This window comes from Gymnoscopelus braueri (assembly GCF_963280865.1).
Source record: "Gymnoscopelus braueri genome assembly, chromosome: 20".
Classification (NCBI taxonomy): Eukaryota; Metazoa; Chordata; class Actinopteri; order Myctophiformes; family Myctophidae; genus Gymnoscopelus; species Gymnoscopelus braueri.
This window is the reverse complement of record NC_137622.1, coordinates 2,500,846-2,528,674: the sequence shown is the minus strand read 5'-3', so window position 1 is coordinate 2,528,674 and position 27,829 is coordinate 2,500,846. Positions and strand designations below refer to the sequence as shown.

The window sequence follows — 27,829 nt, the reverse complement described above, 5'->3', positions numbered from 1 at the left end:
GCAGAGCGACCCTCGCCTATAGTGATGCAAATGTATGCCTTTGTCTTCATGGGGTACCAGCAGTGCCAGGGGTGGGGGTCTGGGCCATAAAAGGGGCTCTGAGAGCAGCTTGAGCCATTCATTACTAAACTACAACATGAAGAGACCACGCTGAAGAATTGATTGATTGATTATACTAGCATATTGTTTTCATTAATGTTTTGTGTAGTGAGGGGAATCTCGCCTACCCTAAATGTAATTCCTGGGAACGCCACTGTTCCATGAGCTGCTGCAGTGCTGCTGTTCAGCCACAGAGAAGAATGCCGCTCTGGTTTTGGGCTCCATGATTGGTCAAGTTCAAGGATTCTGCTATGGACTTTCATGGTCTTTTATAGGAATACGTGAAGCCTGGCTTTACCATCCTGGCTCGACACAGCCTGGCTTGACATGGTCTAGCTCGACAAAGTCGCTCCTTTTCAGCCTGGCTTGGCGTTCATGGAACGGAATAAAACAGGCTATACGGACCCGACTTTGTCAAGCCTGGATTTGACTTAAGCCCAGGCTTATTTAATTCACCTTTCGTGAAATAGGGCCCTGCTCTTTGGATACCTAAGTGTACATGGAAAAACAAGACAGCAAAATAAATAAATAAAGTGTGATATGTTTTCTTTTATTTTCCATAAGCGATTATTTTACAATGGTCTCAATCATTCAGAAATAATGTTTATTCATGAGCTGCTCCAGCCGGCTCCATCCACTGCAATGTATTTCACCAAACTTCCTGTGCGAGTTTTGCCACCCTGGGGATATCTAGAGAACGGACGGAATTTATGTCCTTTCCTTTCAAAAGCTTCCTTGGGTACGATTCCAGGTCAGGTCAACAATGTGCCAATGTCTGACCCTAAGAATGATTTGAGGCTTGTTGTCGTGCAGAGTACACATTTCACGTATGTGCATAACAGTATATAAGCTTGACCTTTCCATCATCAGAGGACAACAGGAATGGAACAGATGTTTTCACATTCTGGTAAACGTGTATGCTCCCAATTGGGACAATGCAAAATTTGCATCTCTCTCTTGTTGAGCCCCAGAACCCAGCAGCAGTCTGCAATGGCTAAAGCCTTCAATGTATGGTTGTGTTGTGACTCCATTAAATTAATGTAAAGTAATACATCTCCGGGTCCTGATGGCTATCCTTCAGAATTTTACAAAGTATTTGGTGTGAAGCTTGCTCCTCTATTACTTGATATGTACAATGAGTCTCTAGCTAATGGTTCTCTCCCTCCTACTCTGACACAGGCAACTATTTCTCTTAACCATCAAAAAGGTAAAAACTCAAGTAACTGTGGATCTTACAGGCCTATATCCCTGTTGAATGTAGATAGCAAGATTTTGGCAAAGACATCTTCCACCAGATTGGAAAAGCTTCTGCCAAGTATTATTTCAGATGAGCTTTATACAGAAACGTCACTTATTCTCCAATGTAAGAAAGTTAAATATAATATATTCCCCATCATCCCCAAACACCTCAGAGGCCGCCATTTTTATGGACGCCTATGGTGGACAAAATTCATAAATCAATCATTATGGTATGGATTTATTGAATGTACAAAGTATAAGTTGAGTAGCAGCCTATACTCTCTGCAGGGGGGATGATGTCTTGCGCCCCTGACAGGCAGGTAATTCCCAAGGAGCCTAGCTCCCTGACAACAGCTGTTGTCACACCAGCCTATTTACATTTATCCCAGGCTGAGTGTAACCCCTTTTGTTCATGGGCCTATGTGGGGACTGACCATCAACAGCTGATTTCACATGAATCTAGTCTATTTCTAAAGTGCCGATTATGGGTGTGCTGGGAGGGTTGACCAGCTGGTTGTGTTGACTTCTGCAAGAGGGTATAAAAGATCTAGGACACGCTTGTATGAGAAAAACCTGGGAGGCAGGCATGCTGCTTCTCTGTAACCTGATGATGACTACAAATAAAGAATGGATTGAGTCCTAAACATGGGTTTGCTGTGTGCATCGTCTTGATCTCTGGATCTTATTAAGTAACATCGAAAACTTCCATTACATTTGGCAACCACGAAGGGACGGATGCTTTCATGATTACAGCAAACACTCCATTTTGAATCTTAAGAAAGATGGGAGCAAAACAGAGCAGGAAGAAAATGCAGCGACAACTCGACGACCAACAGAAGGCTGTGACGCTATTGCAGGAACAACTTGAAAAAGCTATGGTGAAATTAGAAGATCTACAAGCCAACACCATTCCTGATGACAACAACGTGAGGCAGAAGGAGCCAAACACCCAGCTGACGTCTCTACTCGACAGCAGCGACCATGATGACGTCGGTGGAGGACTAGTGGAGAACCATGGCATCGGCGGAGGAGACAGGCCTGGCCTGGCAGTTACAACCGATCAGCTGAGTGGCCTCCAGGCACTCTTGGCTGGACATGACGTGCAGATAATTCAGCTCAGCCTGCCTAAACCCAGGTCGACCGCCCCGGCCACGGGAGGACGACAGGCCAGAGCTGGCAAGTATATCAACCAGCCTGTCAACCCTGGCACGTTTATCAACCAGCCTGTAAATCAGCCGGTGAGAGGAGGACAATGGCAGGCCACGCGACCCAGTGCTGACGTCTCCACGCGACTGGAGAGACGAGAAAGAAAGAAACGACATCAACGCTATTCACGCAGTATTGCACAGGCGGACGTGTGCTACCACTGTTTCCAGACAGGGCACTGGATGCGTTCATGCCCTCTGCAGGAGCAGGCCTGGCTGCGTCGCAAGGCAATGCTGGACAACACAGAAGTGTACAAAGAAACTCGGGAGCCAACTGAAAGGATCATGTCCTAAGAAGTTCTAAACTGTGTGATTTGCTTTGAGATATTGATGTCATATTCGTTGTCATACTAAAAATAGGTTAATATTGATGCTATGAATTTATTTCAGATAACTTTCTTAATTAGAGAATTGCTGTAAAATCAGATAAAAAAATAGAATTATATTCTAATAATTGATGTGAGAACAACGTTGTTTAATATATCCCTAAAATAGGACAAATGTCATTTGAATAACTTGATATTGGAATCTATTTCCACACATAATACTATGGAGATAAAAAAAGTATTCATCAGTCTGTCTTCCCCCTCTCCCCTGCTCAGCTGGGGTGGCGGAGGTGACAGGGGTGTGTGTGTGTGTGTGTGTGTGTGTGTGTGTGTGTGTGTGTGTGTGTGTGTGTGTGTGTGTGTGTGTGTGTGTGTTAGTCCTGGCCGGGCATGTGTGTATGTGTGAGAGAGTGTTCGTAAAATAAGTAGTTGGATTCTCTACGCAAATTAAATATTGGTTGAATTCCAGACGTCAAACATTGGCTGAATTCCAGACGTATTATAATGACATGTGAACTAGGCAGGGAAAATTAGTCTAGGAAAGAATACAGAAGCTGTTCACCGCTATTCTCCTTTCTTTTGTCTCTGGGTGTGAAACCAAACAGCCTGAGTGAAGGGAGGATGGTAAACAGCTGCCTGTATGTGCATTTTTGTGAAGTTTTTGGCAGAGGTTTGTGTGCAGCTTTCTGGATCATGGTGAGGGTTTCTGCAGGACCCTTCGTTTACCCAGTATTCCGGGAAAGTTACTCACAAACTAGGGGGGATAAGAGGAATAATATTTTATTATATTTAATTTGATTTAATGTAATCTTTGAGTATTTTAATTCTATTTCATCCCACGTTGCCAGAGAAACTTTGAGTGAAGCTCAAAGCCCTGGGTTGTCCTCTTTGTCTTCAGGTAGAAAACATCAACAGACTACCCACATCAACAGCCCAACTGATTAAGTTAAACCGTGTCTTAGAAAACGTCTGCTCACGATTTTCAAGGACCCCCTCTCACAGTGTACAAATGTTAGGGTCCATTTGGTTCCATTTGTACACTGAGTTACAGAATTGTAAGGGTCCATTTAGAACCCCCTCAAGGAACCCGAGAGTCCCTGCATGGCCCCCACTTTGAGAACCACTGCTCTAGTTAGCATTAGCGTTAGCACTAAAAAACAAACTCTGAACTCTCTGAACTTGTAGTTTAAAAATTATTCCAGTTTTTCCCCAAACGTGCAGTTTCTTTGTCACTCTTTTTACACTGATTGTCGGGCAAACAATCTTAAGACTACAAGTTAGACACACACAGGTTTGTGCACTGCATTGCAAACGTATAATATACCACTGAATTCATCTGTATCAAACTCTGTCCTGACTCTCTCGGGTGTATGTTTACCTGCGCTGTGTTCTTCCCTCTCGCTCGTCTGGGCTGAAACACACATGTACCATGATTTATACATGTTTCTTTTAGTGCTTTTAAGTGTCGTTTCTGGATGTTAGTCTTCAAAACATGCTTCACAGTAAAGAAGCAGGAGCATTTGAACCCGCGGCCTTTGGATCATGTAGGCAGTGTCTTAACACAGTGACCATGCTGCCTGCTCCATATTTGTTTCCCTCCTGATTTAACTAACAGCAAACAACGATACAAACAAAATATATCAAGATATGCAGTTGAATTTTTTCAACTACATATTTGTTGTGCTGTGGATGTTTATGGAGCAGTTTTGAGCACAATGGAAACAGGCCTCTGGCTTTTTTTGTGATGAATCCATTTGACTTGGGTAACAAGTTCAATAGCTCACTGTGCAAAGACACTACATGATCCAAAGGTCCTGGGTTCAAAACCAACCTGATCTACATTTTGACATTTCTTTGACAATTTCTTAATACATTTGAAACACAATACGTTTTAAACACAAATCTTTCTTATGGGCCATGAGTATGTGTACTTTAACTTTCTTTTTTCCCCTTTTTTTAAATAACTTATGTTTTTCACTCCACTACATGTCACCATACTTCTTGTTTCATTGCAGTTTTCCTTGTGTGTTAAGTGTTGTCTCCGCCAGGCTGAAGGTGTGGCCTAGACTATGTTTTGGCCCGTCTTTTTTTTTGCAAAACATATATTACTCCTACAGATTTTGTTCAAACATCAGACAAATCGGTATACATCTCTATAGTCATGTCATGCCTGTCCGATTTGCCATATTTCATCCTGATTGGCTAAGATTGACCTCTACTACCTGGCCTGGTGGCGGAGCACATTTTTCTAGAAATGGATGAGAGAGAGAGAGAGAGAGAGAGAGAGAGAGAGAGAGAGAGACAGAGACAGACTGACAGACATACCGGTAATCAATTAAGGTATTAAACAGAGAAGACAGAGAACATAAATTAAGATACTGACCATGATGACACATGTGTAGTTTGCACTTGAGCCATGTTGCACTTTTAGGTAGTTTCGATTTTTATATAGATTTGATTATTTATTTATTTAAGAAGCTTAGTTTTGAACACAGATTACATTTAACACTGAGTTTCTAACATCTCAACTCTTGAGACAGTGTCTGCTGGGTTGGTTGAATTTCATGTACCTTTTACTTTGTAATTGGTGTTGCTGACAAATAAAGTTGAACCTTGATGACACTGACATGATACTGACATGTTTCGTTGTACCTCGGTATGATGACAATACATTCTGATTGTGATTCTGATATTACTGACCATGATACTAACCATGATACTAACCATGATACTGACATGATACTAACCATGATACCGACATGATACTGACCATGATACTGACATGATACTGACCATATTACTGACATGATACTGACAATGATACTGACCATGATACTGACAATGATACTGACCATGATACTGACCATGATACTGACCATGATACTGACCATGATACTGACATGATACTGACATGATACTGACATGATACTGACCATGATACCGACATGATACTGACCATGATACTGACCATGATACTGACCATGATACTGACATGATACTGACCATGATACTGACCATGATACTGACAATGATACTGACCATGATACTGACATGATACTAACCACCATGATACTGGTGCTGACCATGATACTGGTACTGACCATGATACTGGTACTGAGTTCAAATCCAGCCAATGTTATTCTACTCTTCATTCTGAAGTATCCATATCAAAAACAGACCCACAGCGCTATAAAAGGCAAATGTGAAAAATGTAGGGCAGATGTTTTTCCTTGGCCTCTAGGGAGTGTGCGTGCAAAGTTTCACGCAGATCGGTGCAGTTATAGTTAAAAATGCAAATCGGCCTGTTATAGCGCCACCATGAGGCTGATTGTAAAATTTTCAAGTGGCATTTCTTCCTCGGCCTAGTGGGAATGTGCGTGTGAAATAATTTGAGGCATTCTGTTCAAAACGGACCAATCCTGCAAACTTTGGAAGCCAACCTTAGCCAATCAGAATGGAATATGGAAAATCGGACAGATCCGTGTTGATCACATGACTATAGAGATACTGTGTACTGATCTGCGTGTTGTTTGGATAAAATCTGTAGGAGTAAGGTAAAGAAATGGGTTTTGCACAAATCGGCCTCCTGGTGGCGCTATAACAGGCCCATGTGAAAAAGTTGAGGCAGAGGTTCTGCTCTGGCATCCAGGGAGTGTGCGTGCACAGTTTCGCTGCGATCAAGCCAACGGTGCCGGAGATTAGCTGTACACAGAATGACAGAATGACACACGGACGGACACACAGACGGACGGACAGGGGGTAAAACATACTCTTGCCATGCCTTCGGCCTGGTGGAGACAACTAGTGAAAATAGTCCATCTACAAGTTCACTACGTGTCGCGATGAGTTTTTTATTATTTTGTATTCATGGCATTTGTTTGAATTATTTTTTCTTTTATTTATGAAATTCTCTTGAAAAATGTTTGACCTTTTTTCTGAAAAGGTTAGATTTGTTTTAACAACATTGTATTAAACGAAAACAAACCGATATTTACTCGTGACCCATAAAATTGGGTCCATGACCCAAACATGGGTCCCGACCCACTGTTTGAGAACCAGTGCTCTACATGATCCCAGGGTCTTGGGTTCGAACCAAGGGCCCAGCTTCCTGCTTTGAGATTGAATCGAATAAGGAAGAGAGTTCAAGTGACAGTTCATATGAATGGCCTGTAGTTTCGCTGTTTTAGCCCTGCTGGTGTCAGAGATAATTGATCTCAGTGCAAGCGGATTGGTTTTTGACGAATTTTAGACTTGATTTTCTTACCTTAATAAACCTTACCTTACCTTCATAAACAAACAAATACTATATGCTTCCAGTCGCTAGTTTAAAGTCTCCTTTCAATCATCATGATATGCGTTTTGGTAAATTATTGTCCCATTTATTTTAAAATTTACGATAAAGTAGGTTATGCTCTAGGATGGGCGGGATGATTTCATTGACAAGCTACACAACCAATAGCATTCATTCCCCGCCCCCGCTCTTGATTGACAAGCTACCCAACCAATACTGGTCTGGTTGCATTCTGCAGGATATGACGCGATATGACGCGATATTGAAATATGGCGCATTTGAAATTCCTTAACAATCGGCTTCATTTACGGTCTGTAGAAACCAATGGTGTGGCTTAGTCCTTTCTTTTTATACAGTCTATGGTTCGAACATCCAGACATCTTCTGGAGTTGAACCTTTTGGTAGAAGCAGAAGGTCACAGGTTTAATTCCCGGTAATGCGTCAAGGTATCCCTGAGCAAGGCGATCAACCGAGATGAAATCGGTTCAAGTACAGTATATGCCTTTTATTATTATTATCGTCATAATAATCATCATCAGATGAGGATCATCAGATAAGGGCTCAGATGATGTTCACTTAATATTTAACATACTACTTATTAACCATTAGGCTAACATTAACAATTAAAATATAAATATAACTTAAGCATTAACATAATGGTTAATAAACATCTAGTAATAGTATGAACTTACTTTTTTATGAATTCTAAAATATACAGTAATAGTGAAAGTAAAGAGCAAGTCCTTGATTTAACAATATATAATTTATTTACAACAATTTCAGGTTGAATTACTATACATACCTTTCTGAAATATCATAGATAGATATATACATAAGGCCAAGTAAATACTTGAAAGCACTTAGAAACGAATTTCCAAAATTCTACCCACAAATCCATATCATTGTCCAAAAAAGTACAGAAAATCTCCCTTTGCAGAAGTTTTTCCTTTGCCACAAAAGTTTTGACAACAATTTACGTCGACAATAAGGAACACAAAAAGGTTTAAAAAAAGAAAAGAAAAAAAAAAAGGGAAAAAAAAGGAATTATACAATTGCATAAGCGCTGTGGCATGTTTATAAGTACAGCATTTTTGACTTGCAGAAAGGCAAGGAACATTGACTCAAGGAACTAAATAGAAAACCACTCACAGGGACAGAAGTGTTGTTCTCAGTTCAAAAAGAAAATTTAATTCAGTCACGAACGATGACAGGTAGAGACACACACACACACACACACACACACACACACACACACACACACACACACACACACACACACACACACACACACACACACACACACACACACACACACACACACACACACACACACACACACACACACACACTGAATAGTAATGAATTACACTTAAAATAAAAAAGGTACAGTTGTGAAACATAACAGGATTATTTCTCATCACCATGGGACGAACTTTTAAAATCCTTTAATAAATCATGTAAGTGAAGTTATTTCTATACAGAGCTTTCAGGCAGGGAGGGACTCAGTCATAAGTTATGATGCTGTTAGACACCCCCGATCTACACATAATCTGAGCGAATGCCCCCCGGTGGCTGGTGATGTGCGGTACAGCTAATTTACGCTGTGCTGTACGACGCTGTCGCGTTACCGGAAATAGCCGATCTACTAGCTCCACCACTCAAGATCTGCTGTTTTCGTGTGTGAGACACCGTCGTACGACAAAAATATAAATCAGGAAAACTTCAAAAGACGTTAATCTGACCAACTGTCAACGGCTCGTCTAAAACGTGCCGTGTTAACAAATGTCTCCTGTCAGTGTTGCAGAACTCACATGTCTTTCCTCGCCCCGATTTAGTTCCCCACACGGATTCAGTGTAGTTACAAGTTCCACCTTTTGTGTTTAAATGCTTACAGTTATATAGAAATAAGTCAGGTAGCCATAATGCAGCGAAAAGGACAAACAGAACATATGTATAGAAACTTCTTGAAAAACAGTCTCTAAACCCTTAACACTGCAAAAAAGTCTTCACTGCTAGAATCGCCAAACAACAGTATTATATTATAGGCAAAACACGTCACGGTTTAGACTTGACAAATGTTGCGCCAGTTAAGTGTCTTCTTCTTCTTTTTTTGGCTTCATATTAAAATATAATTTACATTTCTTTACAAAGTGATAAAATAATCTTTGACATATATTACTGCTTGAACAGATAGCATGAAATTGCGTCAGAGACAACAGCGAGAATGCGATAAAGAAATGGTTTCGTTTTTTTTTATATATCTGCAATATAGGGGAGACGCACACGTGTGAAGGTACATACAGTACCATACTAGTTAAAACACGGTTTAAAACGCTGAAATGATGCCGACGTATACAATATGAAGACGGTGTGGCCTCACATGGTGTTCATAAAACTTTGGTTACCAATTCTGCTGATATACAGTATGTAAAGTGACAGCACACAGCGAGTATAGAAAAGTTATTTACATATTTCATTTGACGATTTATTTCTACATGAAAAATGTAAGATTCTTTTTTTTAAGGTGGTGTTGCCATATTATCTAAAAAGGGTTTGATCAAAAGGTGTCGAGATGAGGAGAAACTGGCCCAAAAAATTGTCATGGCATCTCTCCAACAAATAATATTGGTCTGTCTTATTGTTGGTCTGGGAACTGCCTGCTTAATGAAGTGAAGCGAAAAAGCAACGGAGCGATGAAAATTACAGGCGCTGTGATGCCATGAAAAGACAAATAAGAACACATTTTCAAATAAACAAGCGGTCAAAATTGAAGAAAGGCAGATGCACACCTAAAACGCTGACGACAGGTGCGCAGAACAAACGGAGAGTTCAAATGCACAACGAGAAAAAAAATCTTAATTACAGAACAACGTTTCGGCCCTTAGATGAAGGTCTAAGGAACAAAACGTCATTCTGTAATAAAGTTTTTGCCAGTTCTAGACAGTGTGCACCATCTTTCTCATTGTGCAAATAAAGGAAGGGAAAAAAAAAAAAAAAGACCAATACATATTTTTTTCACACATTGAGACTATAAGGGAAAACCAGACATAGATGTACATTCCAAATAGCAAATAGCTGACAATCGTAAAGACCTGCTCCTGTTTGTATTTCAAGGGTCACGTCATGGGGCTTTAGCTGTTTTATTGAAAGGGGCTTTCAGGGAGGGGGCTTTCTCTGCAGCTTTTATCAGACACCTCTGCATGCAACCCTGAGGCAGAAGGAGAGAGTAGAGACTATATGGCTAATTTGGGATTACTCTGAACTTTTGACACCGCTGTAAAGCGATCTGCTCTACTAAAAAGATAAAGTGATGTTAGGAGGCTGAGCTGACAGCTCCATTAATAAACCATGACTGAGTAATAAATTAATGCAAAGCGGCTAAATATTGAGAGCTGATAGTTACAGTTTATGCTTTGTTGCATGAATCCCGCTATGACATTATTCGCTGTCTTGGCAAAAAAACAACAACAAAAACAACAGCAACTTTCTAAGCATTTTCGTTTCATTATGAAAAAGAAAGACGTTCCTACTACTTTCACGGAGAGAGAAAAAGAAGGCTTATCATAGGCATGAAAGACGCGTGACCTAACGTAGTCTATATGCCACGGCGCAAATGAGGAATTCCCACCAACAATGGCTTATGAATTATGAAGCAAGGCTGCATAACTATCCTTTGACTGTGAGTAATTTGGTGAAGATAATTTGTTGTTTTCTGTGGGGCAGTGTTCCTGCATTATTCATGCTGAAGAGAATAAAATATCCCATATATACTTCCCTTTGGCTGTGCTTGGTCTTTAACACACTTTCTCTCTCTCCCACGGTAGTAATCTAATAAGGTTGGCAATGCCATTTTAGAAATGAGTTTTCAAGACATTCACTGCGGCGTATATGTCGTGTCTCTGTAAACCTCGTATCTCCATAACGCAACATTTTATGTTTCTACTTTGTCTTAGCAAAAAAAGGCAGATCTACAAGCTCATTGTGAGCTTGTAGATCTGCTATTTTTTGCTACTTTTGAAAAATGTTGAAAGAGTGGTCTAGTGTGTTTGTGGGTTTTTATAAATATTGGACCAATGAAAAGTAAGACAACAAGTGCTTGTGACTAAATAATAACTTTACATTGGATCCATTGGAACACACGTTCTTGTTTCCATTCGCTGAAAAGTTACGGTTTTGGACATACAAGTTTTCCACCCGACAGCGACGATGTACAGTATTGCCTCTAGAATGCCCATCAGCCCTCCTTCAGAAGCTGTGTAAATCGTTAGAGAACCCACTGCGATGAAGCATTGGCTAATATAAGATTCGAAATAAACTGGATAGATCAAAGTCACCGGGCTTCAAATATAAATGGCTTTTGAAATGTGACTTCAGTGAAGATATTACTCACACTTTCCCTCAGAAGTTCAACGAACCCAAACCCCCTCCGTATCGATTTTGAAAAACAAGAAAAGCTGCTGGAGCGTCTCACAGAATGGAGATGTTACATTCACAGTTGTGATACCGGCTTGACTTAAAACAGGCAAACAAGACGCCACTGAGGCATGTTGCGGGGTTTTGACACAAAATCTATCTGCAACCTATTAGTCCATGATTTGCTACAGCTTTTCCCTGTCTTGTTCAGAGATAGATGATGATAACGTATAGCGTATGTGTGTGTTGAACACCTATATATAATGCCACTGGGTTTGGGGAGTGACGTGACGTTCACAGACCCTGATGACCTTGTCGTAACTGTATTCAATGTCAAAAAATAATGTTATTCAGTGAAACAGCCAATTGCATAAATACCCTCTAGTCTTTTACCCGAAAAGGCTAGCACAGCGCTACCGTTTCTTGTAAATGTGGACAAAAATGGCAACGTTAGCTTTTGTCACATCTCTTATTTTTTTAATTCCAAAATTCTCAATGTATTTCTCTTTAACGATGGCCATTAAAAGTAGCACTGTTTTTGCATATTGCTCCTTATTGGATATAAGGACATAGAGTACTGTACTGTACAGTATGGCCTGTCTATACAAAATGCTTCATGTGACTTTAAGTCTCAAGTAAAACCAAGGGTTTAGACTACTTTAATCTCTCATTGCTCCAAAAAAGAAAAAGAAAAGAAAAAAGGTCAAAAAATAAAGAAAAAAATATAATCTTTTTCTTTTGGCTGAACATAAAGGGCCGACTTCAGATCAGCGGAACTGTGTTTGCTTTTATGAACTTGTGTCCAAAAACTCCTCCCTCATCCATTCATTCTGCCACATTAAGCTCTTTTTTTTGTTGAAGATATCTTCTTTTACAGGGGGAAAGAGAAACCTGAACCTATGGTTAATTCTTTTCATTGAATCTATCCTCTAATGTCAGGGAGAAGGGCAGACGAACAAACGAGCTCTTCTTTTCTTCCCCGCCTCGCAGTTACCGTCGTCGTCATTGCGTACTGTATTGTACTGCACTGTACTGTACTTTGCTCTGCACCAGTCTCTCTCCCTCTCCGGGTTAGCACTCGCCGTCGGACACCAGGAATATCATGGCTTCCTGCTTGCCGATGTCTGCCATGACGGTGGCCAGCTGGTTGATGTTCCCGCTGTGGAAGTGTTGTGCTTCCCACAGGTCCAGAATCACAGAGGTGGGGCTCGCTTTGGATGCAAAGAAACTCATGTGTCTGTGGGAGAGGAGAGGAGAGGAGAGGAGAGGAGAGGAGAGGAGAGGAGAGGAGAGGAGAGGAGAGGAGAGGAGAGGGAAGGGAAGGATTGAGAAAAAGACACAGAAAGGTCAATGAGAGCGAATAACGATGTTTTTTCAAAGGATGCTACACATTACGTATGTATGTACACATTACGTTTTCTCTCTAAACCCACGCAAAGCTTCAGTGACTTTCATCTGTTATTTCTTTGAAATACTGTATGTTGCGAGTCGTTCAAAGCCAATTCTTCATAGTGCACTTTACAGTATCGTGGCATGCCTTGATATACATGTCAAAGTGCTGTTAAAGAAAGAAGACACAACACTAACAAAAGGCTAATAATCCTTTAGACTTTGCTCAATGAAGACCTTCAAGATACCATCAAATACTCAATCTCATGCAATTTTCATTAGAAGGGTCACTTACAGTGCCTAAGCTTCCTTCTTTTTCATTTGTTGGTGACACAGGCCCTACATCCCATTGTAAATCCTATGTGTCGGGTGGAAACCTTGTATGTCCAAAACTGTAACTTTTCAGGAAATAGAAAAAAAATAACCTGTGTTCCAATGGAAGTTAATACTTTTCATTGGTTCAATATTTATAAATCCCACAAAATGAGCGAAATGACAAAATTACCCCTTTTCACTTTCAATAGCTAAAATAGGTCACAACGCGTTGCAACTTTTGTGCTACACTGTTGTACGAAAAAGGAGGGCATTCATTTACGAAAAAACAAACAAACATAACAGGTCGAAATATGGAGATACAAGGTTTCTGCCTGACAGGAACGATTATGCACTTTCACACTTGAGTCGGAAGCGACCTTTCCCATTTCAGGAGCAGGACCTTTAGGATCAAACCCAATCAATGACAACAAAGCAGTGGTCCGTCCCAGGCAGCCGCTGAACATTTGATGTGGACTCAGGGCTGATCCCTGAGGTATCTCCAGGAGGCTTGTTCGATTTAATGGCCTTTTTCTGTTCTCCAAATGTCTGGGGCTTTGACTGTTACTGTTATATAGACCGTTATGCGCATGTGACACAGGAAAAAAATTGCATGAACCCTTGGCATGAAGGTTGCGGGGTAGGTGTTGTGTGCAAACACACTCACGCATGTGTGTGTGTTTGTGTGTGCGCGTGAGTGCGCGTGTGTTTTGTGGACTTGGGGGACAGGCTGTTTGTGTGTATGCGTGTGATGGGGAGTGTGGGGGTCGCACAGTCTTTCTATTTCACCTTGAGACAAGTTGGACAGAGTACACAGACAGACCCCTCCTAGGGCAGAGAAAGTCACTTAACAAAAAATCCATCGATTCACTTTACACTCTGCCTCGCCTTTTTGTGAAGATGGCGATGATGATGAAGATGTATGGTTACTTTGCAGGGAGACAAGGAGGCAGAGAACTTTAATGTCTGTGTTGCTCTTTATTCCAAATGAATTTCATAGTACACACACCGCCTCCCTTAAATTGTCTCACACTGTGCGATGCAGCGTAGGCGACAAAAGGGAAAGGGCTCGTTAGAAATATGCCTGTTCACGATCCTCTCTGTTATATCGTCGCTGTGGGGCAGAAACCTCTTATCTGTAAAACTTTGTGTTTTTTCGTAAATTGCTGCCCTACTTGATCATACTACAGCATCACACAAAAGCATCAACAGTAGCAGATCCACAAGCTGGAAACGTGGCGCAAAGCTACGCGTTTTGAGCTTGTTGATCTGCTACTTTTGCAATTTTTTAATTTTAGGTTTCCACCGGACACAGACGATATCACATAAAAAGGATTCAGTGTGGACTCCAGCATGGTCAGCCCCTATCAGTCACATTACTGGGTGAAGCATTGGCTTATCTAGTAGTGTGTTGCAGTAGCAGCTATTTGCACAGCACCAGGGAGTAAAAATCAAATACAAGGTTCTTGGCATTTTAATTTTGTATTGATTGGTCACGTTTAGTCCCCCAGTCTGAATTCTGTACACATAATAAATACACAAGCACTGCATGACCAAATGTCACGGAGCTACTGCATTTCCAGTAAAACATGTTGTTAAGGACGATCGAGGCCCAAACAATGCCAGGGCGTTGTTTCCCTTATAGGGCGTAAATGAGAATCGATTACGTTTGGACAAAACACTGTTAATTGAAGCTGTACCGCATCAATTCAATTTAGAATTAATTGGGGTAAGTAAACTGATTGGACTAAACGAAGTGTACGTATTTGATTCCATTACCAGGAAGAAGTTAAATCGGAGTTTAATTGATCAATGTCTTGGCTCCTTCCTTTCGTGTAAAGGCAATCCAATGATAAAGTACAGTAACGGTGATAAACAACCCGTTTTTTAAGTAACAAGTATAAGCCAGGCACAGGCACATTACTCTTGATATCTTGTGGTCTAGTGCAAGCCAGTCAGCTTGCTAACTTTCCAGGTATAACCATTAAGCAGATTGTAGAACGGAAATGTGTTTTGTTGAGCTGCCGGCGCTCTTATGCCATACATTTCTATGGTAAAGACGCGCTAGTAGAGCCCCTCTTGCTCTTCTCCGCGCCCCACATCTTAGCGTCTTTTGGTGGAATGCTAGAATGGTAAAATCCTAGGTACATAAAGTAGAAATAACATTGGGAGTTGGGTTGTTAACAGTTAATCAAACTAATCGATTTAATAGATTATAAAAAAGTATCTATAGTCTAATAAGCTAATAAGATAATCAATTCATAATCAATCTCTATTCTGGGCAAAAATATTGAAAATAGTCTATCTACCAGGTCACAACGAGTCGCTGTGAGCTTGTAGATCTGCTATTCTAAATTTTGCACAACACTGTTGTGCGGCTAAGTATATAATGTGCTTAAAAAGTGTTTAATCGGTTATTTGATTAATCAAAAAAGTTATCGGTAGCACAATCGCTTAGTAAAGAATCGATAGTTGCAGTCCTGATTGGGATAGGAGTGGCAATCATCAATGTCACTTCGTTCGAATGACCAATCAAAATCAAGGAAGAGGCAGGACTGAAAACATCAACAAACACGGTAGAGGATAAACACATTCCTTTTCTGGCATCCATGTTTTATCCGTTATTCTATCCGTTATTTCGGCTACGCTATTGTGTTAATAACGCAGATGATGTGACATTAAAACCTACCAACAATACTCGCTCGTGTGTGCTTCTGAAGCGCTCTAGGCATTAATATTTTTTATATTCAAAGAGCTCCTTCGTGAAAAAAAACAAATCAAAATAAACGCTTTCTGTGGACACATCCGCTGTAAGCTGCTTATGTCTATCAGGGGGATATTGAAGAAGGTCATGTGGTTTAGAAGTGGAATGACAGCTAGCTATCAGGCCACGTTAAACCTCTAGTGTTAGCTTTGTAAGATCCACGTGTGTATGACTGCACCTCGAATCCCTGATCCCACCACTCTACTGCATGAGCATGATTATCCCCCCTTCCCCAACAATAATACAGTGATGCAAAAATATTTTCTGTTGATTGTGTGTAATTGGTGGAATTTCCTTGCTGATCTGTGCAAACTAAGAAACACAACAAAGTGGATAACAGAAGGTGCAGAGCTCTTCGGCGGGAGCGCGCCTGCCTGGCTGCACGTTTCGATGTTCTAAACCAGATAAGGACTGGAATTTCAATGCATTTCTGTGTCCCCGAACATCAAATTCTCCAGAGCAACCCTCCATTCCCGAGAGGAATGGGCAAAGAGATTCCACTGTATTTTTAGGGGGACCCATCCCACGCGTAATCTATCTTTTTTTCAGCTGCGCTCAAGGGTAACAGATAAGGCGCAAGGATGTTGTACCGTAGCTATTTACCTCTCCAATTTAAGTCTTTGTGCAAGCATTCTCCAGTCGGCTCCGTTGGGACAGGGGGCATCCAGGCTGCTGCAGATCTTCTGCCGTATGAGGTATGGGATCTGAAAGGCGCTGGGCCCTGCCAAGGCCGTGGCATTACTGTCCATTAACACAAAGTCAGAGTCCACAGCTCGGGTGTCCTTTTGGGGGGGGGGGGGGGGGGGAGAAAGGCATTAGGGCATGGGATAGGTCCATACATCAGTACTTCTGTACAGAAATCAATAGAACATCTTTTAGTTGGTCACAACTAAAAGACTGCTTCCCTGTCTGATGAGACTGGGATGCCAATAGCTGCTGCTGTATCCTGGATTAAAAGATTCAAGATGTTATTTGTTACATAATAGGAGCAGCCAAGAGTAAAATTATTTGGTTTCGGTTCAACAGTGTAGCAGCAATAACAGCAATAACAAAATCAAAATTTAAGAATAACAAGTAGTAAGGTAAGAAATAGCTAAGGAAGTATGTACATCAGGGGTACCCACTAGAGGTCTTCGGGTAAAGCATGTAACCCGAAATACCGTTTCAGTTTGTTTCGGGTCTCGAGGCTCAGACTGTGAAATGGACGGTTCCACTAATACCCGAGTGGACCCGGCTAGGGAGGGAGGGAGGGAGGGAGGGGGGTCGCTCAGAAGACAGACTGGCAGTGACGCAGTCAATGACTGGCTGCTATTTATATTATCATATCACTACATAATGTTATATCATTGACCTAAATGCCGATATATTAACAAGGATAGGATGATTACAAAATCTTTATGTCTGTATTAGCCTTGATGACCCAAAGCTCTGTGTCTGTATCAGAAACAACTTTGGACAGGTGGCAAACTTTGTGGCGCATTACTTTACCTGAGTTACATCTTCTGATAGTTGTACTTGAATGTTGACATGAAATAATAATCCTGTTTAGTCTTTCACTACCACGAGCGTACAGACGGCGCTGATCAACACACATGTTGAAAGGCTAGGATAAAGATACCAAGGATTCGACAGTGATGTCACTGCTATGCAACATGGAAGTAGCATTGATGCTACGCCATGTTCAAAGTTGGTTTAAAGATAGCAAGGATTCGTCAGTGATGTGACATCACATCACTGACGAATCCTTGGACATGTGACCCACTCATTTATATACGCCAGTTATATCAAATATTGTTAGCGTTCAGGTATTTCGGGGACTATGTACGGGTTCGGTTCTTGTATGTCACGGTTCTATACGGGTCGGGGTCCAACAGCTCTCGGTACTGTCCGGGTCCGGAACTCAAATTTCTAACAATGCCCCGGGTCCATTCGGTTTCTGGGTAATGTTTTTGCGGGTCCATTCGGGTATCGGTCCTTCATATTGGACTATAGGCCGGGTCCATTCGGTTCCGGGTAATTTTTTCACGGGTCCATTTGGGTACAGGGTCTTATAATAAGCGCAGTAATGTATACAAGCATCTATTTACGTATATGTGTATATGTACATATATACTGAATGTATGCATAATGCTTGTGTGTGTGTGATCTCGTGAAATGTTGGGTAATAGGGTGTTATGGATATACTCTATTTGTGATACTCTCATAATGTCACTCACTACTATAACATCACTCTGTCGGGTGGAAACCTCATATGTCCAAAACGGTTACTCTTCAGGATTCAAATAAAAAAATAGCAAAAGTAGCTGATCTATAAGTTCAAAATCGAGATTTTGATGCTTTTGTGTGATGTTAAAAATATGGAGATAAGAGGTTTCTGCCCGACAGCAACGAAATGACAAGGTTGTGTCAGACACAGCCAGGAGGATCCAACGTGACATTGATGAGCGGTGCTCCTCTCCAAAAGGTGAGCTATTTTCTGCCCTGAAGCACCCAGGGCACTCTGCCAAAGAACACTGTCTGGACGCCGAGAACGTTGAAACGCGATGCTATCAGCACGGGGAAGAGGAAAAAAACAAAAACACATGGACACGGCCCCTAATAAATAATTGCAAATGGGAGCTCCCGGATGTGTGGATTAAATCTTTTTTTTAAATGTGTGTGTAATCTAAACGTGTTAAGTGTCCGGTGCCTGTGTGCACACGCTGGGCAAGACCTAGCCGGTTGAGTGTCTAAAAGGAAGTACCGGAATTTGGCGGAAGTACCGCCCAAGGAAATGACGTTGACGCTTTACAAATCTGTTTACATTCTCCGTGAATCAAACAAGTGTTGTGATTGGTCGAAAAATATATTTTCCGGCGGGAAAACGTGTGACGGAAGTCCAGCCCTATAGACACTTTCTGCTTTAGGTCGTGACCAGGCTTTTCTCTTCGCAGATGAGTAGAGGCTGGGAACGAGGCTACAGTGTGCGTGGGGGGGGTGTTTATGGGCCTAGAGAAAAAGCGCGAAGTGTCGAAAACCGCTAGCAAGCGCGGCCGGTCGTGTTGCGTGCGCTGAGCGCGGCTGCTCACCTTGGCGATGTTGAAGTCGAGGCTGAAGCTCTGCCCCTCCCCCTCCACCTGCCACACACACAGCTGGCAGGTGAGCTCACAGGTGCCGAGGCTGAGGCGCTCCAGGGTGAACGTGCAGTGCAGGTACCGCTGGGAGCCGTTCCAGATGTGGTAGAACGGGATCTCCTGTGGGACGCGCGCGCGCGCGCGCGCGCGCACACGCACACACACACACACACACACACACACACACACACACACACACACATTTTAGGATAGTGATTTTATCAATGTCATTTTTACAATTATTTGCAATTTTTAACTGTAAGCCTAAAGCCAAAAAATAGCCGATCTATTTTTTACTAAGAATAAATTGTGTTTAACTCAAATTCCGAACCTCTAAACCTAACCTCTAAATCCTGATCCTAACCCCAACCTGAATCTTTTCCTAATCTCTAAAAATAATTTACCGTAAAACAACAATTTTCTTGTGAGGATCAGGAACATGGTCCACCTCAAAATGTCTATTTCTCAGATTTTACTATACTTGTGGGGACATTTGGTCTTCACAAGTGTCACACACACACACACACACACACACACACACACACACACACACACACACACACACACACACACACACACACACACACACACACACACACACACACACACACACGTTTGGAACACGGCATGACACGATGACCTCCTCCTGCCTACAACACTGGGGTTCAATTTGTAAAGAAAACAAGAGGATTTTTTCGCTGATTCAGAATTATAAAAGAAAAAGACACATTTTGACAAATTTGCCCAAAGTAGGGTGAATGGAGAAAAATATACCCCCACCGGGGATATCAAAAGCAGAGGGATGGACCCATTAGCAAATCCAACCGTTAAGCCGCCCTCATCTGGCTAACATGGCTGAATGTATCTAAGAACAGAACGATAACAGCGATAATACAGCGATAATACAGCGATCTCTTTCATAGCATTCCGTCACACACATCTTGGATGTAAACAACCGGTGACTGCAATCAAATAACAGGTGATTATCATTAGACAACAACCATGGCCAATGCACTGTAGCAATGGTTCTCAACCAGTGGTCCGGGGACCACCAGTGGTCCTTGACGGGGTTCCAGGTGGTCCCCAGCTAAATGATGGAGAGTTGGTATCCAAATGGACCCTTATAGACCTTTAACTCTTGAGAGTGTAAAATGCTCTCAAGAGTTAAATTATTGTTAAACAACTGCATTACTTAATTTACAAGTCTACACAATAGGAGAATGTAGAAGAATTGTTATTTTGATCAACGTTTGCCTGTCATCTCTCCTATGGCGCCAACATCAATACAGCATGGAATCGTGGACAAAACGAAATATTCTAAGTTTTGGGTCTGAGAGGCTAAATCTCATCAAATGGTGAGGAATCCGTGGCTCAAATGCCGAATAAATAATGGACCTTGATATGAAAAAGGTTGAAACCACTGCGCCGCAGCATTGCATCATATTGTGTACTGTATGGCAAAACAGCTTGAGAATACTAAGAATAGGTTCTAGGAAACACTGTCTTCTCCTTATCAATAGTTTCTTTGCAGGGAGTTCTGGGATGCCTGTCTAGCCGTCTGGTCAATAACAGAACTGAACAAATTGAGGGTTGTTTACAATAAATGCATCATAGGTAGCTAGCTGGGGGAAAGAACAAACCGCTTTTCTGTGTTTCCATACGTTGTATTCATGTAAATGTTTGGAGGGGGACGCAGAGTTGCAATCTACTATATCGTCGATGTTGAGAAGAAACCTCTTATCTCCGTTATTCGAACTTCGATTCCCGGCTCCTCCTGGTTTGACGTCGAAGTGTCCTTGATAACCCCAAGATGCTCCCAATCAGCAGGCTGATGCCTTGCATGGATTCCTCCGCCGTCGGTGTGTGAATGGGTGAATATATATCGTTGCTGTCGGGCAGAAACCTCTTATCTCCATATTTAACGAATGCCCTACGTGGTCATACTACGGTGTCACACAAAAGTATCAAAAATAGATCTACAAGCTCAAAATGCGTTGCGAAGCGACACGTTTTGAGCTTGTCGATCTGCTATTTTTGATAGTTTTGAATTTGAATCCTGAAAAGTAACAGTTTTGGACAAGTATGAGGTTTCCACCCGACAGAGACGATATGCAAAGTGTAAAGCGCTTTGGCGAAAGGCACACCATTTATATATGATATATATTTTCTGTGCCACTTTCCTTGTATTACGTGCATGTTCGTGTGTGTGTGTGTGTGTGTGTGTGTGTGTGTGTGTGTGTGTGTGTGTGTGTGTGTGTGTGTGAGAGTGTGCACTCGCACATGTGCGCGTGTGAGAGAGATAACTGTACAAGAGCACTGTTATAGCACAACACAGGATTGCATCTGGCAAACAGCCAGTGTACCGGGGAGTGTTTGGTTGGAATGTATTCATGGCTAACCATTTCTGTATCTCTCTTTTGTCTCTTGTTCCATATTCATGTCTCATTTTCATATCCCCTGAGACTGTGGGAAGGTAACTCCGTAAAAAGCAGGGCAATGCAGACTCCTCATTCGACCTCAGCAGCAACAGCTGACACTGGTGGAAATTAACTAAGTACATTTACTCAAGTACTGTACTTAAGTACAATGTTGAGGTATTTATTTAACTTTACTGGAGTATTTCCTTAACTTTTAGTTACTAGTTATACATTAACCACTTCAGCCCTATGTACTTTGACTATTTGAAAATAGCTGATCTACAACGTGCAGATCTGCTATTTTCACAGGATTTACATTTGAAAACTTATGAAATGGGACATTATGCATAATGAGTACTTCTACTTTTGGTACTTTAAGTATTATTTTGATGCCAACACTTTTACTCAAGTAAATATTGAATACAGGACTTTTACTAGTATTTCTACAGCGTGGTATTGATACTTTTACTTAAGCATGAATTTTGAGTACTTCGTCCATCACTGACAGCTGACAGGGGGCTCGTTCCATCAGGGAGGGGCTGTGCGGGTTGCTGCCCGCAGTGTGCCCCGCTGACCAAGTGGGGGCACTGTTACCCAGGCAGACGGACGGGCCGGGGCACAGACGGGGGCGCATGGGGCAGAGATGCAGAAAGCCTTTCACAAGGCCCCGGGGAATCTGACGGCCTTTTCTGACCGGACTGCTGAGAGGGGAATAACACTTCCAAATGAACAGGCACAGTCTGGAGGGATACGCCAGTTGTTCAGGGTTGTGTTCAGGGTGCATTGTTGATGCTTACTTGGCACTGCCTCCTCGCACTGCCTTGTCTGTGGGGACCTGCTCACATAGTTACAGCCAGAACCTATACTCTACTCCTCCTATCTCTCTCTCTCTCTCTCTTTCTCTCTCTCTGCATCTCTCTCTCTCTCTCTGCATCCGTCTCTTCCTCTCTCTCACCATCTCTCTCCTCTCTCTCGCTACTTCTCTCTTTTTCTCTCTCCTCTCTCTCTGCATCTCTCTCTCTCTGTATCCGTCTCTTCCTCTCTCTCACCATCTCTCTCTCGCTACTTCTCTCTTTTTCTCTCTGTATCTCTTTCTTTCTCTCTCTCTCACCATCCCTCTCTCTCCCCCTCTCTCTTTCTCTCTCTCTCCTTCTCTCTCTTTCTTTCTCTCTTTATCTCCCTCCCTATCTCCCTCCCCCTCTCTCCTTCTCTCTCTTTCTCTCCTTCTCTCTCTTTCTCTCCTTCTCTCTCTTTCTCTCCTTCTCTCTTTCTTTCTCTGCGTCTCTCTCTCTCCGGCCCCCCTCTCTCTCTTTCTCTCTCTCTCAAGATTTGCACAAAAAAAATTTCAAGATTTTTCAAAAATAGCAGGTCTACAAGCTCATAGCGCGGCACTCGGTGGCGCGCTATGAGCTTGTAGATCTGCTATTTTTTAATAGCCAAATTATAAAAGGTTAAAGTGGTTACAATTATTGTGATGCTATATTAACACATTTTGCTGGGGACCCCCTAATAATCTCTCTCTCTCTCTCTCAGGGCTGCAGTGCAGTTGGACAGGCAGGTGCAGTGAGTGTGAGAGAGAGAGAGAGAGAGAGAGAGAGAGAGAGAGGGATAAAGGTGCAGGGGTTGTGGAGTTAGTTCCACATATTTACATAGTGTTGTATTCAGCCCAGCTCCCTTTCACAGAGATGGACCAGTGAGTATAATCAATCAGCCAGCAGCTCTGAGCCAGTAAGCAACTCCAATGCAATCCAGCATATTGTGCACACACACACACACACACACACACACACACACACACACACACACACACACACACACACACACACACACACACACACACACACACACACACACACACACACACACACACACACACACACACACACACACACACACACACACACACGGCAAGTATATGAATCCATTTAAGACCCCCAAACGCACAGACACCATGCATGTACATGCACAACGTGCATACTGTATACAGTAAACATCCGTTCTCAAAGTGGGCTCCAGGGACCCCCAGGGGTCCTTGAGCGGGTTCCAGGGGTCCCTATATACACACATCAGCATTTGAAAATAGCCCATCTACAAGTTCACAAGGTGTCGCATCTAAAAAAAACTTTTGGAATGTCTTTGAAACATTTTAACAACACTAATCTTGTGTGGGGGTCCCTGGCACAAATATTTTCAGATGGGGGTCCGTGGCCAAATACATATACATTTAGGGGTCCTTGACATGAAAAAGCTCGAGAGCCCCCGTGTAGGGAACGTGTACACACCAACAAACCGTCTCTGTCGGGTGGAAATCTCATTATGTCCAAAACATTTCAGGATTCAAATTCGAAAATATTAAAAATAGCAGATCGACAAGCTCAAAAAACGTATTTTCGCGCTGCGCTTCGAGCTTGTAGATCTGCTACATTTGATGCTTTTGTGTGATGCTGTAGTATGATCAAGTAGGGCGTTAATTTACGGAAAAAAACTTAAAAAATGATAAAATAGTGAGATAAGAGATACGAAACACACAAACTAAGTTCCCTCTCTGGAGCTCAGAGAGTGACTTTTAAGTCACACGCTGTACCAAGGTTATAGGGAGAGCATTAGGTCTCGTCCTGCCTGCAGCCACACAACACCACGCAGAACAAAACTAAAGAAATCACTCCTTTGTGCGGATCTTTAAAGTCATCAACCAAAGCAAAAACATAAACATACTTAATTAAAACTCTGCACTCTGCAAAGAAACAAATAACTGGTGCACAGAGAGAGGGAGAGAGAGAGCTGGAGCATGAACGCTCATCAGCAATAAAAGGAGGGCAGAGCTGACTATCTGGTGACGTGCAGCTTCGACTAATCCTGCCAGGCATCGCTTCGCTGTTACATCTCCCAGCATGCAACTGGGAGTAGGTAACTAAGTACATTTACCCAAGTACTGTACTTACATCCACTTCCCCTTCATTATTTCCATTTCCATTTTTGTATACTTTAACCACTTGTCTTAAACCCTCTAGGCTTAGTAAACTGGACCTGAGTCACCTCTGTACTTGGAACCGCTTCTAAACCATAACCCTTCAAGTGGTTAAACTTTGGCTCCACTATCTCTCAGATGCAAATATTGTACTACTTGTTTTTCAAACAAGCTGTGAGCTTGTAGATCTGTGTGTGTGTGTGTGTGTGTGGGGGTGTGTGTGTGTGTGTGTGTGTGTGTGTGTGTGTGTGTGTGTGTGTGTGTGTGTGTGTGTGTGTGTGTGTGTGTGTGTGTGGCTGTACTTTTGATTCAAGTTTAGAGGAAGCTTTCCTTACTAAGCAAGTAAAATACCAGCCATTAGTACAAGCCATTATACATCTAGGCTACAAGTGCCAGCTCATTGTTTTTATATTTGGCAGCTTGGGCCATGTCCACAGGCTGGTGGTCAGGGGCTTGAGGATGGGGTTGTCCAAGTGTAAGGCAAAGCAGCTTGCAACATATTGCTCAATCTCCTCCATTATAGGCAGTCGATCTATTTGGAGGAGAAGGTACTTCCTGTACCCATAATTTTTCTCCGGTGTTGGTAATATGGCAGACTGAAGTGTATCACCAATGTTAACTGTGAATAAGTTCATGTGCATTTGTTGTTTATATTCTGAACTTGTTTGGACTGAAGCACTGGGACACATGTTGTTTCGAGTGTGCGGGACATCAAAAGCAACTGAAAAATATTTGTGCCCCTGTAATGATATTTTATAAATGTGGACTCAAATAAAGAAATTGAAATGTGTGTGTGTGTGTGTGTGTGTGTGTGTGTGTGTGTGTGTGTGTGTGTGTGTGTGCGTGTATGTATATACACAATATGCTGGATTGCACTGAAGTTGCTCACTGGCTCAGAGCTCCTGTCTGATCTCTGAGAATATCCAACCTCGCTGTCGCTGCCTCAGCAGGCTGCTATTTTCTGTTTGACAAATCCTGAAACATTTGAGACCTTTTACTGTGTTACCGTATGTTTTGTATATTAAGTATATTTTGACGCCTTTTCACTCAAGTGTTTCACTCAAGTAAAATTTTGAATACAGGCCACTTGTAACAGAGTATTTTTTATATTGTCGTACTGCTAATTTTACTGAAGTAAACAAAACACCACTACCATCTCCACACTTCGACAACCCCAAACCCATCACAGAGAGACCCCATGCCAAGCATACCTGGTAGCCGGCCAGCAGTTTGCTCCTCCAGTGGGCCAGGGGCATGTCGTGGATGGACAGCCGCAGGTTGTGGTAGCTGTCTTTGAACAGCAGGACGTGGGGCTCATCGATCAGCCGCCCCCCCAGTTGCCGCTCCATCTGCACCACTTCCTGGGGGGGGGGGAGAAGAGGTACAATATTATGTCTGAACCTTCCCTAAAACAGCGTTTCTCAATCTTTTACAAGTCAAGGACCCCCAAATTAATATGCATTTGGCCACGGACCCCCATCTGAAAAGGTTTTGTGCTAGGGACATTTTCAATATTTTTCTAAAACTTTCAGGAATAGCTTGTATATCTGCTATCTCTGAATAGCCAACATATTAATGAATAAAGTGGTTAAAATTATTGTGATGCTATGTTAACTACTTTTGCTGGGGACCCCCTGGTACCCCCAAGGACCCCTGGGGGTCCCCGGACCGCACTTTGAGAACCAATGCCCTAAAAAACCCAATAAAGTCTATATGCTGACGTCCCAGACTCTTCTCCCTCCTGGCTCCAAAACAATGGAACAAACTCCCTGTTTCAGTTAGAACTGCAGACTCACTCCCAATTTTCCGCGTAATCTGAAGACTCACCTCTTCAGACTCCACCTTATTAGCCCGTAGCATTTGACCAAGTTTTGACGACCATGCAGACTTATGCCAAGGTTAAAATGTAATTTATATAGCAAGTTATTTAGACAGATGCTAGGTTCATTGTTTACCTGGTAGGCCTATCCTATAGTTTCAATGTTATTATTATAGTGATAGTATATTGTTTAGACTGATAGTTTACTGAGGCACTACACTGTCTCTCTGCATTTGATGTATGTGATTATCTTGCTTATTGTAAGTCGCTCTGGATAAAGAGCGTCAGCTAAATGCCTAAATTGTAAATTGTTATAATTATATGATTAACACTGACATTTATCTGCTGTGCCGGTAAATACAGTTGTTGATTCACTCTCATCAGTGTAAGCACATACACCTGAGAGGACACATGAGATGACCAGAAGATATGAGAAATGGAAAAGAACTGAATGGGTAGGAACAACAGCAGATCATGCATGTCATTGAGCACAGGCGTCAGTCTATCTGATAAAGCAGTTGAGGGTCATGGCAGCAAGTGTATCAGTATGTGCTTACGCAGATGAGAGTGAATCAACAACTATATTTACTGTCAGTTCTAATCATAATATTCTGTGGAATAAGGCTGTTGAGACCGTGATTTGTTTCTCTGTTCACTGTGATCAGATCGGTTTTGTGTTATTCTAGAAGACATCGACGAAAATAGCAGATCTACAAGCTCACAACACGTCGCATCGTAACGTGTTGCTTGTAGATCGGCTATTTTCGGTGAGCGACCTGAGTATGAATCTGGTGTCCGGACTGCGACACACCTTCAGAATTTCAAACCACCTATAGGAATATGGTTCAAATTGGATTCACAAACACACAACACACACACACACACACACACACACACACACACACACACACACACACACACACACACACACACACACACACACACACACACACACACACACACACACACACACACACACACACACACACACACACACACACACGGTAAACATAGCCGCACTCACAAAGCACAATGAACGACCGGGTGAATGCACACAGTCAGGCTGGTGTGCACACGTGCAATGGATGTCCACATGCACACACTCTAAACACAGACACACGTATGCACGCACACACACACACACACGAGGAACGCAAATCAGGCGCACATCCCAGGCTAGGAGATAGCATCCCTGCATGATGCCTCAGCGGGTTGGACCAAGTTGTCTCAACAGTGCTGTAATGTCACCGCAAGGTTATTTCCCTGACTCTGTGTGTGTGTGCGCGCAAGCTTGCATGACAACGTGTGCGCGTGTATCTAGCTCTCAGGAATCACATTAGCATGCAAATGCTGCAGCCGGCAAGAGAGCCACTAGCTACCTGGACTGTGATGAAGTGACTGAGTAAGCCATTAGTCAACTGCTCATTGTTCTCGCATGGCGAGTCTCCTTAATTTCATTTTTGTTTTTGTGCCA

At 42.3% G+C, this 27,829-nt stretch overlaps 1 protein-coding gene across 1 annotated transcript in view; it reads right to left on the bottom strand.

The window, feature by feature from the left end:
• Positions 1-12,389: 12,389 nt before the first annotated feature.
• unc5a (unc-5 netrin receptor A) overlaps positions 12,390-27,829 on the bottom strand; it is a gene marked incomplete at its 5' end in the record, with an annotated part of 292,060 nt that continues 276,620 nt past the window's right edge. Inside the window, 4 exons of the mRNA XM_080416553.1 lie at positions 12,390-12,810; positions 16,642-16,820; positions 19,107-19,271; positions 25,748-25,897. Coding sequence (XP_080272679.1) covers positions 12,645-12,810; positions 16,642-16,820; positions 19,107-19,271; positions 25,748-25,897 — 660 coding nt within the window. The 3' untranslated portion in view covers positions 12,390-12,644. The remainder of the gene's footprint in view (positions 12,811-16,641; positions 16,821-19,106; positions 19,272-25,747; positions 25,898-27,829) is intronic.